The 13408-nt window shown below is 28.2% G+C and overlaps 1 protein-coding gene across 1 annotated transcript; it reads left to right on the top strand.

The window, feature by feature from the left end:
• The first annotated feature begins 823 nt into the window (after positions 1-823).
• LOC143235777 (von Willebrand factor-like) lies at positions 824-9363 on the top strand. Its single transcript, XM_076473979.1, has 5 exons — positions 824-872; positions 1598-1835; positions 3115-3328; positions 8559-8684; positions 9310-9363. Exons 1-3 carry the CDS (start codon positions 824-826, stop codon positions 3314-3316), a joined length of 489 nt encoding a protein of 162 aa, XP_076330094.1. The 3' UTR covers positions 3317-3328; positions 8559-8684; positions 9310-9363.
• The last annotated feature ends 4045 nt before the right edge of the window (positions 9364-13408 follow it).

The raw sequence follows: 13408 nt of genomic DNA, 5'->3' as shown, positions 1-13408 counted from the left end.
GTAATAATACATTAGTAACATTTGGGTTTATGTCCACAAGGACTTGTATTTACTGAAAGTTTACCAAAGTCTGTGAAGCTACATTAAGTATAGTATACACACCTTCATTGTTACAGAGTTGTGTATAATATACAAACCCATTGGAAAATAATTAATAATCAAGTGATATCATGATAAATATTAATTGTGCAATGTGATTATTCTTTGAAGGTGTTCTTAAGTTATGTCATAAAAAAATATTAATTAACTTAAAATAATGAAATATTTATTTATGTATGTTAAAGTAGAAGCCAAATATATGGGAAGAAAATGCTTTATATATTTTAACCTTCTAAGAAGTGTGTTTCAGCATTTATGTAGGAAAATGATTTTTTATTTCAGTAGAACCATTGATATTCTAGATTACTGAAAAATATGTTGTAAGATATTAGTTTGATCTCAACTTTTGAAAACCTAGATTACTGGGAATTTTATCATTACAAAGTTAGTTTTGAGAACTTATATTGCTGCAGTTTTTATTATAGAAAATTAGTTTTCACCTTCATAAAGCCTTTTATGACCAACACTACTGTTAATGCATTTTTATCATACGTTTATTTTTATTGAAATTTTGAAAGTATAAACATTTAAATTTCAAAATATTTCATTTGATTCTTTTTTAATATATGGAGAATCATTTTTATATTTTGTTTTATCTTTCTTCAGCTGGTCATGATGTTGTTGATCCAGAACCATTCTACAAAAAATGTATTTTTGATATGTGTTCTTGTGAGAGCAAGCCTGAAGATTGCCTCTGTCCTGCTTTTGCTGATTATGGTGCTGAATGTGCCAAAAGGGGTACTCATTAGATGGAGATAACATCAAAGAATGCTGTAAGTTAGAGTGAAGAATTATAATATTGTTAAAATTATTAAAATCTTCTAAAATCAAATAATAGCAAGTTTCCATATATTTCCTTTAATTTATAATGTAGTATATTCTTTTACTTTTATTAAACATTTATATATAAATTATGTTTATCCATAAAACTTAAACTTTTTAGCATGTTGTTACATGAATAAACTAAAACTGATTTCGGGAGGCTGTTTCCAACAGTAATCATACAAGATACGTTTGCTAAATGTGAAATTTGTGCCTAAATGTTTGATGACATTGTAAAGTTCTGAAAGAATGGTATCAGTGAGAAAAAAATCATAAATATTAATCTGTCATTACATTTACTTGACTGAAACACTATTTTATTTCATTATGTTAAAAACAGTAGGTGAATGTAAGTACAGGAGACACAAATGCACCTACTTGATCATAGAATAAACATTTGTCTAGCATGTCAAGTATAATATTTTGAATGATTGTAACACTTACCAATGATCCATTGTGTTTGTATACATGTGTGTTTAAGTTATGTATATTACTAAAATAATGTCAACTCATTATTTTATTAGGTAGTTGATATTCATTTGTATATGGATTTTGATACAGTGTTTTAGTGTTTTTATTTCTGTGATTAAGCCAAAACTACTGAACTGAGTGACATTAATCTTTTGTAGAATACTCTGAAAAAGACCTTTTCTAATGATTTTGTCAATTTATTCAGCTTTGAAGTGCACTGGTGGTCAGACTTACCAAGAGTGTGCTGATCCTTGCCAACATTCTTGCCTTACTATTGCTTCTAATGTTAAATGCCTCAAGAAGTGTGTTGAAGGCTGTGCATGTCCTCCTGGAACAACTTTGAATAATGATGAAATGTGTATTCCAGTCAGTGAATGTCAATGCATATTTGAAGGAAAAGAATATCTTCCAAACTCAAAGAGGCTAGATGGCTCAGATGTGTGGTAAGTGTCTTTGTGTCAGCTCCAAATTTCATGAAGAGAGATTTGTGGTAATTATTTTTGGATTAATTTCACACTTCAAGAGGCTGAGTGTTTAAGATTTATAGTAAATACATTTGAGCTGAGTCAATTTCCAAGAGTTAAATGACTTAGAGGTATGCACTCTTAGGGTCGACTCTAATTCCAAGACACTAGGTGGCTCAGATTTATGGTATACTTTGGGGTTGACTTCAAGGCCCAAGAGATTATCTTGCTGAGATGTATGGAACATTTTTAGATTGATTCAAACTTTAGATGCTAGGTGGCTCAGAAGTATAGGTACTTTTGCTTGACTTCTCAAACTTATTAATAATTTGGTTAATTTTAAGCCTATGTTAAAAATGGAAAAGGTTATGTTTCTAGAAATGTAGCATTTTAGTTAACTGAAATACAAGATACAGGTAATTAAATATATATTCTCATAAATACAGTCATGACCCATATATCCACAATTTGTATTTAATATTTCAATATTTAGCTTTTGTGGCTTCATTGGGAGCTGGGTTATCATGCTAAATTACAAATACATTCTGGAGAAGTAGGTTGTGATTTTATTTATGTTCATTGAAATGTCTCATAATAAACTCTAGTTTGCTTTGAACAAAACTAATAATTTCTTTGTGATTGATCTGCTTCATGTAATTATTGTAAAACACTGATAGTTCCCAAAAACGTGTAAAAGAGATATTGATCTGTTGTGTTATATTTTTTGAGTTATTGGTTTAATTTACATAAACCTCAGAAGCCAGCTGTTGGTTTGTATCTTGAAAAGTAGTTTTTGTTGTCAATTACTTTAATCATGATTAGCAATAGTATAACATTCCAATCTTTTAAAGAAAACAATCAGTTTGTCATTTGATATGCTCAGAATCTAAATATAACTTAGCCTTAATGTCTAACAATATATTTTCGTAATGGTTATTTTCAATTGTTAACAAAAATGGATATTATAGGATTTCCACAAACAAGTGTTTGGTTAACTGAAGTATACATTTTGAGGTTTACTTCTAATGCATGCATATCTGTCTGTCTATATGTATCTATATATGTATATGTATTCAAAAAATAATATAAAGTTAATCTTTAGGGGAATAAGAAAATCCTTTATGTATGCGTATTTAGAATTCCAAGAAATCTGAGAACTTACGTTATATATTAATTACAAAAGTTTTAGTTTCAGAAAAATGAATAATAAATATGGTTGACTTTTAAAAATTTTTAAACTTTTTTCTTTACTTTTCAGCATATGTGAAAATGCTGTTTGGAACTGTCGGGCAGCATCTTTGAAAGAACTTGTTTCTGTAACTAACCCTGATGATCTTATGCAAAGAGATCCAGAATATTGTGGGAAGCAGTTAAATATGGAATATACTAACTGTGTACCTGTTTGTCCTCCAACGTGCCAAAATAAATTAGTTGAACAAGAGTGTGCTACGTATCTGTAAACCTGGGTGCATGTAAGTTGTTTTGTTTCATTCCTGGTCTATATTTATGTTATTTTGGGGTTGATAACTTATTCTTTACTTACTTTAATGCTGGCAATGATATGTTCTAAACTTTTGTGTTTTGTAAATTTATAAACTACAGGATGTTCGGAAAGTCACTATGCAGTTTTGTAAACATACTTTATTCAGTCTATTTCAAGCCAGCAACTGATAGCGGTATTTAGAAGCAAAATAAGAAGGATCCAGGCCTGTATTGTTGCCAACAGGTGTCACTTTCAACATTGTTTATAATTGTCATTCATATTTACCTTCAGTATTCTATATTGAAACATGTCTTTAATAAATATATAAGTGCACAGTAACATTTCGAACATACCGTATTTGAATATGTGATGTTGTTAAAACAACATACTAATTGAAAATAGTGTTTTTAATGGGCACACATTTTATTTATTATGAGAAGTACCAATTTCAGATTGAGAATTTGAACATTATATAAAGCTTTGTTTCTCTGAAGGCTGTTGTTTGCTATACTTAGAAAAGTAGTGAATTTCAACTTTCTGTAAAATTTTGTTTCTTTGAAAACTGTTATATGTTTAAGAATGTCTTGAAATAGATACTTGTGTAAAGTTTATATCATTGTTTGTTGTTGTATTCTAAGTGTATTGAATGTTATTGTTTTTGTTTTATTCTTAGATTTTTTTGGCTTATTGAAAGTTATCTTTTGTTGTTTTAGTCTAAGGTTCTCAGAGTATTGAAAGTTGTTGTTTGTTGTTTTATTGTGTTGAAAGTTATTGTTTGTTGTTTCATTCTTAGATTCTTAGTTTATTTAAAGTTATCCTTTCTTGTTTTAGTCTTAGATTCTCAGTATATTGAAAGTTGATGTTTGTTGTTTTATTCTTAAATGATAGTGTACTTAAAATAATAGTTGTTTTATTGTATTGAAAGTTATTGTCTGTTATTTTGTTGTTAAATTTCAGGGTATTGAATGTAACTGTTTGTTGTTTTATCCTTAGTTTTATTGTATAAAAAAGTTATTGTTTATTTTATTTCTAGATTTTACTTTATTAAAAGTTATAATTTGTTCTTTTATTCTTAATTTTAATGTATTAAAAGTTATTGTTTATTGTTTTATTCTTAGTTTTCATATTTGAAAGTTATTGTTGTTTTATTCGTAGAGTTTAGGTGTACTGAAAGTTATTGCTTGTTGTTTTATTCTCAATTTTAGCATTTGAAAGTTGTTGCTGTTTTGTTCTTAGATTTTAGTGTGTGAAAGTTATTGTATGTTGTTTTATTCTCAGTTCCAATGTATTTAACATTATTGTTTATTGTTTTATTCTCAGTTTCAGTGTGTTCAATATTATTGTTTGTCATTTTATTCTTAGATTTTAGGTGCATTGGAAGTTATTGATTGTCATTTTATTCTTAGATTTTAGGTGCATTGGAAGATATTGTTTGTTGTTTTATTTTTAGATTTTAGGTGCATTAGAAGTTATTGTTTGTTGTTTTATTCTCAATTTTAGCAATTGAATGTTATTGTTGTTGTTTTATTCTTAGATTTTAGTGTGAAAGTTATTGTATGTTGTTTTATTCTCATTAGTGTATTTAACATTATTGATTATTGTTTTCTTCTTAGTTTCAGTGTGTTGAATATTATTGTTTGTCATTTTATTCTTACATTTTAGGTGCATTGGAAGTTATTGTTTGTTGTTTATTCTTAGATTTTAGGTGCATTGGAAGTTATTGTTTGTTGTTTTTCTTAGATTTTAGGTGAATTGGAAGTTATTGTTTGTTGTTTTATTCTTAAATTTTAGGTGTATTGGAAGTTATTGTTTGTTGTTTTATTAGATTTTAGGTGCAATGGAAGTTATTGTTTGTTGTTTTATTCTTATATTTTAGGTGTATTGGAAGTTATTGTTTGTTGTTTTATTCTTAAATTTTAGGTGTATTGGAAGTTATTGTTTGTTGTTTTATTCTTAGTTTCAGTGTGTTCAATATTATTGTTGTTTTATTCTTAGATGTTAGGTAATTGAAAGTTATTGTTTGTCAATTTATTTTTAGATTTTAGGTGTATTGAAAGTTCTTCTTTGTCAATTTACTTTTTAGATCTTAGGTGTACTGAAAGTTATTGTTTGTTGTTTTATTTTTTAGTTTCAGTGTATTCAACATTATTGTTTATTGTTTTATTCTCAGTTTCAGTGTGTTCAATGTTATTGTTTGTCATTTTATTCTTAGATTTTAGGTGCATTGGAAGTTATTGTTTGTTGTTTTATTCTTAGATTTTAGGTGTATTGGAAGTTATTGTTTTTTGTTTTATTCTTAGATTTTAGGTGCATTGGAAGTTATTGTTTGTTGTTTTATTCTTAGATTTTAGGTGTATTGGAAGTTATTGTTTTTTGTTTTATTCTTAGATTTTAGGTGCATTGGAAGTTATTCTTTGTTGTTTTATTCTTAGATTTTAGGTGCATTGGAAGTCATTGTTTGTTGTTTTATTCTTAAATTTTAGGTGTATTGTAAGTTATTATTTGTTGTTTTATTCTTAATTTTTAGGTGTACTGACAGTTATTGTTTGTTGTTTTATTTTAGTTTCAGTGTGTCAATATTATTGTTTGTTGTTTTATTCTTAGCTTTTAGGTGTATTGAAAGTTATTATTTGTTGTTTCATTCCTAGTTTTAATGTTTGATAGTTATTGTTTGTTGTTTTACTCTTAGATTTTAGGTTTATTGAAAGTTATTGTTTGTTTTATTCTTAGTTTTATTGTATTTAACATTATTGTTTGTTGTTTGTTGTTTTAGGTACATTGAAATTTATTGTTTGTTGTTTTATTCTTAGATTTTAGGTGCATTGGAAGTTATTGTTTGTTGTTTTATCTTTAGTTTTAGTGTTTGAAAGTTATTGCTTGTTGTTTTATTCTTAGATTTTAGGTGTATTTGAAGTTTTTATAGTTTTATTCTTAGATTTTAGGTGTATTGAAAGGTATTGTTTGTTGTTTTATTCTTAGATTGTAGGAATATTGAAAGTTATTGTTGTTTCATTTCTAGTTTTAATGTTTGAAAGTTATTGTTTGTTGTCTTGCTCTTAGATGTAACCTGTATTGAAAGTCATTGTTTGCCATTGTATTCAAAGTTTTAGTGGTTTACAGTATTGTTTGTTTCTTTTCTTCTTAGATTTTAGGTGTATTAAAAGTTATTGTTCGCTGTTTTATTCTTAGTTTCAGTGTATTCAACATTATTGTTTGTTGTTTTATTCTCGGTTTCAGTGTATTCAACATTATTTTGTTGTTTTTTTCTTAGATTTTAGGTGTATTGAAAGTTATTGTTTGTTGATTTATTCTTAGTTTCAGGTGTATTGAAAGTTATTGTTTGTTGTTTTATTAGATTTTAGGTGTATTGAAAGTTATTATTTGCGATTTATTCATCTATTTGAGGTGTATTGAAGGTTATTGATTGTTGTTTTATTCTTAAAGTTTAGGTGTATTGGATGTTATTGTTGTAGTTTTATTCTTAGATTTTAGGTGTATTGAAAGGTATTGTTTGTTGGTTTATTCTTAGATTGTAAGAGTATTGAAAGTTATTGTTGTTTCATTCCTAGTTTTAATGTTTGAAAGTTTTTGTTTGTTGTTTTGCTCTTAGATTTATATATTGAAAGTTATTGTTTGCTGTTGTATTCCAAGTTTTAGTGTTTTAAAGTATTGTTTGTTCTTTTATTCTTAGATATTATGTGTATTAAAAGTTATTGTTTGCTGTTTTATTCATAGTTCCAGTGTATTCAACATTATTGTTTGTTGTTTTATTCTCAGTGTAAGTATATTCAACATTATTGTTTGTTGTTTTGTTCTTAGATTTTAGGTGTATTGAAATTTATTGTTGGTTGATTTATTCTTAGTTTCAGGTGTATTGAAAGTTATTGTTTGTTGTTTTATTAGATTTTAGGTGTATTGAAAGTTATTGTTTGTTGTTATATTTTTAGATTTTTAGTTTAGTGGTGTAAATTAGTTTGAATAATCTATAGTCCTTATACACATGAATTTTGTATTCTAAAAGGAGCTACAGTTTACTGTTTTATGTTATATAATAAAAACATCAGTTCTTATGTGGTTTATTGTAAGTTTATTTTCAACATTACTGGGTGTTGATAATAACCATAATATAGAACCATTACAATTGAAAGTTCAGTAACCTTGCAAACAATGTGCTTCATAATTGTATATCAGTGAATAAATATTTAAATCTAGATGTAGTGCAGTGGCTAGAACATGTTAATGTGCAGATCAGAGAGCCAGGAGTTTGAGATGTCACAGCAGTGAATGTGATCCATACTTTCGGAAATATGACAAAACTGACAGTGAACCCATATGCTACAATCTGTCTTATGTATAACTAAAAGTGACTCCATATGCTGCTATTCAACTTATTTAAAACCTACAGTCAATCCATACCATGTCATTCATCCTATGTGAAACTGACAATCAATCCATATGCTACCTTTAATCTTATTTAAAACTGATAGTCAATCCATACCATGCCATTCATCTTATGTAAAACTGACAGTCAATCCATACCATGCCATTCATCTTATGTAAAACTGACAGTCAATCCATACCATGCCATTCATCTTATGTAAAACTGACAGTCAATCCATACCATGCCATTCATCTTATGTAAAACTGATAGTCAATCCATGCTGCCATTCATCTTATTTAAAACTGATAGTCAATCCATACCATGCCATTCATCTTATGTAAAACTGACAGTCAATCCATACCATGCCATTCATCTTATGTAAAACTGACAGTCAATCCATACCATGCCATTCATCTTATGTAAAACTGATAGTCAATCCATATGCTGCCATTCATCTTATTTAAAACTGATAGTCAATCCATACCATGCCATTCATCTTATGTAAAACTGACAGTCAATCCATACCATGCCATTCATCTTATGTCAAACTGACAATCAATCCATATGCTGCCATTCATCTTATGTAAAACTGATAGTCAATCCATATGCTACCATTAATCTTATGTAAAATTGACAGTCAATCCATACCATGCCATTCATCTTATGTAAAACTGACAGTGAACCCATGTCATGCTATTCATCTTATGTAAAACTGACAGTGAACCCATGTCATGCTATTCATCTTATGTATAACTGACAGTGAACCCATGTCATGCCATTCATCTAATGTATAACTGATATATTACTCCAGATCTCTAAGGAATGTATTTTATTCTAGCTGCAAGCCAGGGTTTGTTTTGGACACAGACACCAAACAGTGTGTTAAAATAGCTCAGTGTGGCTGTTATCATGGAAATAAAAGATTTGTTGAAGGTGAGACAATACAGCTTGAGTGCAACACCTGGTGAGTTTTTACTTTTTTTTTACATTATGCTATTAAGTAAAATATTAGTCTGTTAATTTGTCCAGTTGAAATATTTTATAGATGAGTTAAACTAGGATACAGTAATTGGTTAGAAAAGAAATATGAAATAATCTGTTGGTGGAATTCAAATTAAACTTGGAATGTTATGATATTTATGATAGGAAGCTTGTTTGTTTATTTCTACACAAGTTCCATTATACACTCACCATGTGTAAGTATGTAGTTCAGAAGTTTACTTGATGTATTTACATGTACCTTTATTTTGTATGTTTGTTTATAAAATATAATTATCTTGAAGCTTCATTCAAAAAAGATGTTTACAGTCACTCTTTTTATTTCTGTTTATATGATGAATATTACAAAATTAAAGGAATGAAGATGTAATATTTCTCACTTGATAATGTTTAGTTGGTGTTTTTTATTGTGAATTTAACACTTCACATATAAATTAGGTTTTATATTACCATTTCAGACTTTATCATTAGTTGAAGTTGTGCTGTAGAAAGATAAGTTAGATTTAATAAAAAGTTAGATATTCTCATTCATTTGAAACATTTATAAATTATATATTGTTCTTAAAGTTTATATGCTTTTTTGTTCCTAGTACTTGTACTTCTGGAATATGGAAGTGTGGCAAAAGAATGTCCAGGAATCTGTACAACATGGGGTGAATCACACTTCAGTAGCTTTGATGGCAAAATGTTTGACTTCCAGGGAGATTGTGAATATATTCTATCAAAAGGAAAACTGGATAAATCACGTAGTTTTACAGTAATTATTAAGAATGTACCATGTGGGACTAGTGGTGTGACTTGCAGCAAATCACTTACAGTAGATGTGGGTGAGTCCCTTGTATCAAAATACAATTGTGGAGTTTTGTGGTTGTCAAACATTCCAAACATGTGGTATGACTGCTACTCTATTGATATTAGCTTTCAGGGATAAAAATGATGAATTTTCTTCCATTAGTTTGTATACATAATATTTTCAAGTACATAATGTTCCAGACATTTCTGTAATTTAATCTTGTTAAGTTAAATGACAGGAAATCTCACTTTCTCCTTACATAATCTTTTTGTTTTTTTCCACATAGTTAAGTAATCAAATTTTATTTTTTAATGAACTTAAAACTTTACTTTATTGTCATTTGTCAGCATTTCAATAAGTAAGAATAGCACAATATGGAATCCCCCAGAATATAAATATAATAGTTTACATACAAAACCATTGTGTTATGTAGTAGAAACAGTGGGACATAAATTTGTAGTTTTGTGTGAATATTATAACAGCTCATAAAAACAATTAATTATTGAACTTTGCTACCCAAATTCAGAATATAATTAACACAGTACTTTCTGCATATTACTAATAGTGTTTGTTTGGTTTGTTTATGTAAGTTATGTTAACTTCTGATTAGAGCAAGGTACGTACTTAGAATGAAACCAAAAAACCAATCTAGTAATAGCTGCAGTTAATTGTGTATACTCTTCTTTTTGTCATACTTATAAATATTTCAGCATATTGTTTCATCAGTTGTGTGCTCTCATTGTTTATAATATTTTACAATAATACTTATACAGAATATTAATCATTGTTTCATCAGTTGTGTGCTCTCATTGTTTATAATATTTTACAATAATACTTATACAGAATATTAATCATTGTTTCATCAGTTGTGTGCTCTCATTGTTTATAATATTTTACAATAATACTTATACAGATTAATAATCAATATTTCATCAGTTGTGTGCTCTCACTGTCTATAATATTTTACAATAATACTTATACAGAATATTAATCATTGTTTCATCAGTTGTGTGCTCTCACTGTCTATAATATTTTACAATAATACTTATACAGAATATTAATCATTGTTTCATCAGTTGTGTGTGTCTCATTGTTTATAATATTTTTACAATAATACTTATACAGATTAATAATCATTGTTTCATCAGTTGTGTGCTCTCACTGTTTATAATATTTTACAATAATACTTATACAGATCAATAATCATTGTTTCATCAGTTGTGTGCTCTCATTGTTTATAATATTTTACAATAATACTTATACAGAATATTAATCATTGTTTCATCAGTTGTGTGCTCTCACTGTCTTTAATATTTTACAATAATACTTATACAGAATATTAATCATTGTTTCATCAGTTGTGTCTCTCTCTCACTGTCTATAATATTTTACAATAATATTTACAGAAATTAGTAATCAATCATGTGATGATGGATTTATGAGCTAAACTTTTGTACTTCAAAAAAGAAACAAACTCAGAGCTGTTCTATGAGGAGCTATAATGCAGCTAAAATGAACAGATATTACATGTCTGATATCCCATAGTCATTATCTTCCTTTAAATATGACACTAAATATTTAATAAAATGAAAGCTAAAGTAGGCAGAAAGCTGTACGAGATACCATGTTCCTGGTATCTCAGGGTCATTAAGAATATTACACTAAATATTTAATGAAATGAAAGCTAAAGCAGGCAGAAAGTTGTCTGAGATCCACATTGCTTGTATCTCAGGGTCTTTTAAGAATATGACACCAAATATTTAATGAAGTGAAAGCTAAAATGGGCCAAAAGCTGTCTGAGATATCACATTGCTGGTATCTCATGGTCATTAAGTTTATGTGTGTTTGACACAAGATATACCTTTTTTTTGTGCTACTGTAGTAATAGTAAAAAGCCCCAAAAATGTTTTTTTCACAGTGAAAGGTAAAATATTCAATATTAGCCTGTTATTATTATCACTACTAATATTTGTATTGACAGCTAAGTATCCACAGTGTGCCTTCACTCTTGTTACATAGTTATATGTCTGCAGAAGCATAATGTGAAACTGGGTTTTAATCCACAGATAGACCATTGTTTAACTTTGTGCTTAACTTTAAATAAGCAAAGCTACAGTGTGATATCAGAAGCTAGTATCTGACTGTTTAAAATTATCAGGCAAACATTGATTGAAGTTTTGTGTCATTGTTCTTTAAACCTAACTCTTTTGTCTCTTAATTTATAACGTAACTTCAGTGGAAAGATGGATTATTTCTTGTTTCTATAAAAATCTTATGCAAGGACCATTACTGCATTTAAGAAAGAAAAGCACTGTTATTATTGTTGCTGATGAATTCATAGTAGGAACAACATTTTCTCTCAAAGCATACATTATTTATATGTTTTAGTAATAATCTCTTTTGAAACCAGTTGTCAGTAACTGTGTTATTGATATTGCTAAAAGGTGGAGAGGAAAAGGTTACCTTGACACAGAATAAGCCAGTTCCTAAAACAGGTTACACATCCAACTTCATTGTTCGAGAGGTTGGCTTATTTGTATCAGTTTATACAAAGCATGGAGTAACAGTACAGTGGGATAAAGGCACCAGAGTGTATGTACGAGTGGATACAAAATGGAAGGGGAGGGTAAGTATCCAGTAAGTGATAAAAGGAAGTTCTAAAACATATGCTTATTTCAAATAAGAAATATTTTCTGTTTAACTGTTGGTTGAGAATTTTTTATTGTGTGTGATGTATAGTTTCAATATATCAAGTTGTCTTGTGACAGTTTTGTGCAATACCTTTTGCACATAAAAACTAAACATTTTACATACTGTATATTTCAGCCTTTAAACTGGAACTTGTTAAATATTTTTGTGTCAGTATTCATACCATCCAGTGATTTCTCATTCAATCCAGAAATAAATTTCTCAGGATATTTATTTTTAGAAAATTTTGAACTCTGTCACAGCTCTTCTTTACATATTCTAAAAAAATAGTGATGGAACACATTGTCATGTCCATTTGCAACTTAAAGTATATATTACATAAATTCCATTATTTTCCTAAGTCTGTAAATATCAGTAAATTCAACACTTAGCTGCTATACAAAATAACCAAGAAAATAAACTTTTAATTACAGTTGATAATTAACAAAGTTACAAATACAGTTGATAATTAACAAAGTTACAAATACACTTGATAATTAACAAAATTACAAATACACTTGATAATTAACAAAGTTACAGATATAGTTGATAATTAACAAAGTTACAGATATAGTTGATAATTAACAAAGTTACAAATACAGTTGATAATTAACAAAGTTACAGATACACTTGATAACTAACAAAGTTACAGATACACTTGATAACTAACAAAGTTACAGATACACTTGATAACTAACAAAGTTACAGATACACTTGATAATTAACAAAGTTACAGATATAGTTCATAATTAACAAAGTTAGAGATATAACAGACATTGAACCTCAGATATTTTAGAACCTAAGAGTTCATGACAAATATTTCATTGATTACCTATTCTAAAGCAGCAGTTTCCAGACAGAAGGCTGTGACCCATGGTTAGGTTTCAGAATGAGTTGCAGAAGAAAACACAGTAAAAGAAACATCTTTTTATATTTTTGAAAGTGATTATATATGTTTTAAAACACTTACACATTTCATTAAAACATTTTATAAGAGTAATTGCTTTTCTTGGTGAAACATGGTGTCTAGAAAATTTCTTGGCTACTGAGGTTGGTCCTAGACTGGGAGAGTATGTGAGTCTCTGTGAGAATGAAAAAATTGATCAGTAGTGGTATGTTTGCAGAAATAGCCACAATGATAATGTCTTCAGTATTGTTACTAATAATAGTGTGTTTCTTTACAGAATGTGATGATTACATTAAACCTT

This window comes from Tachypleus tridentatus, chromosome 12, assembly GCF_004210375.1.
Source record: "Tachypleus tridentatus isolate NWPU-2018 chromosome 12, ASM421037v1, whole genome shotgun sequence".
In the NCBI taxonomy this organism is placed as follows: Eukaryota; Metazoa; Arthropoda; class Merostomata; order Xiphosura; family Limulidae; genus Tachypleus; species Tachypleus tridentatus.
Note: the sequence above shows the minus strand (reverse complement) of the source record. Positions and strands in the feature narration are given on the sequence as shown.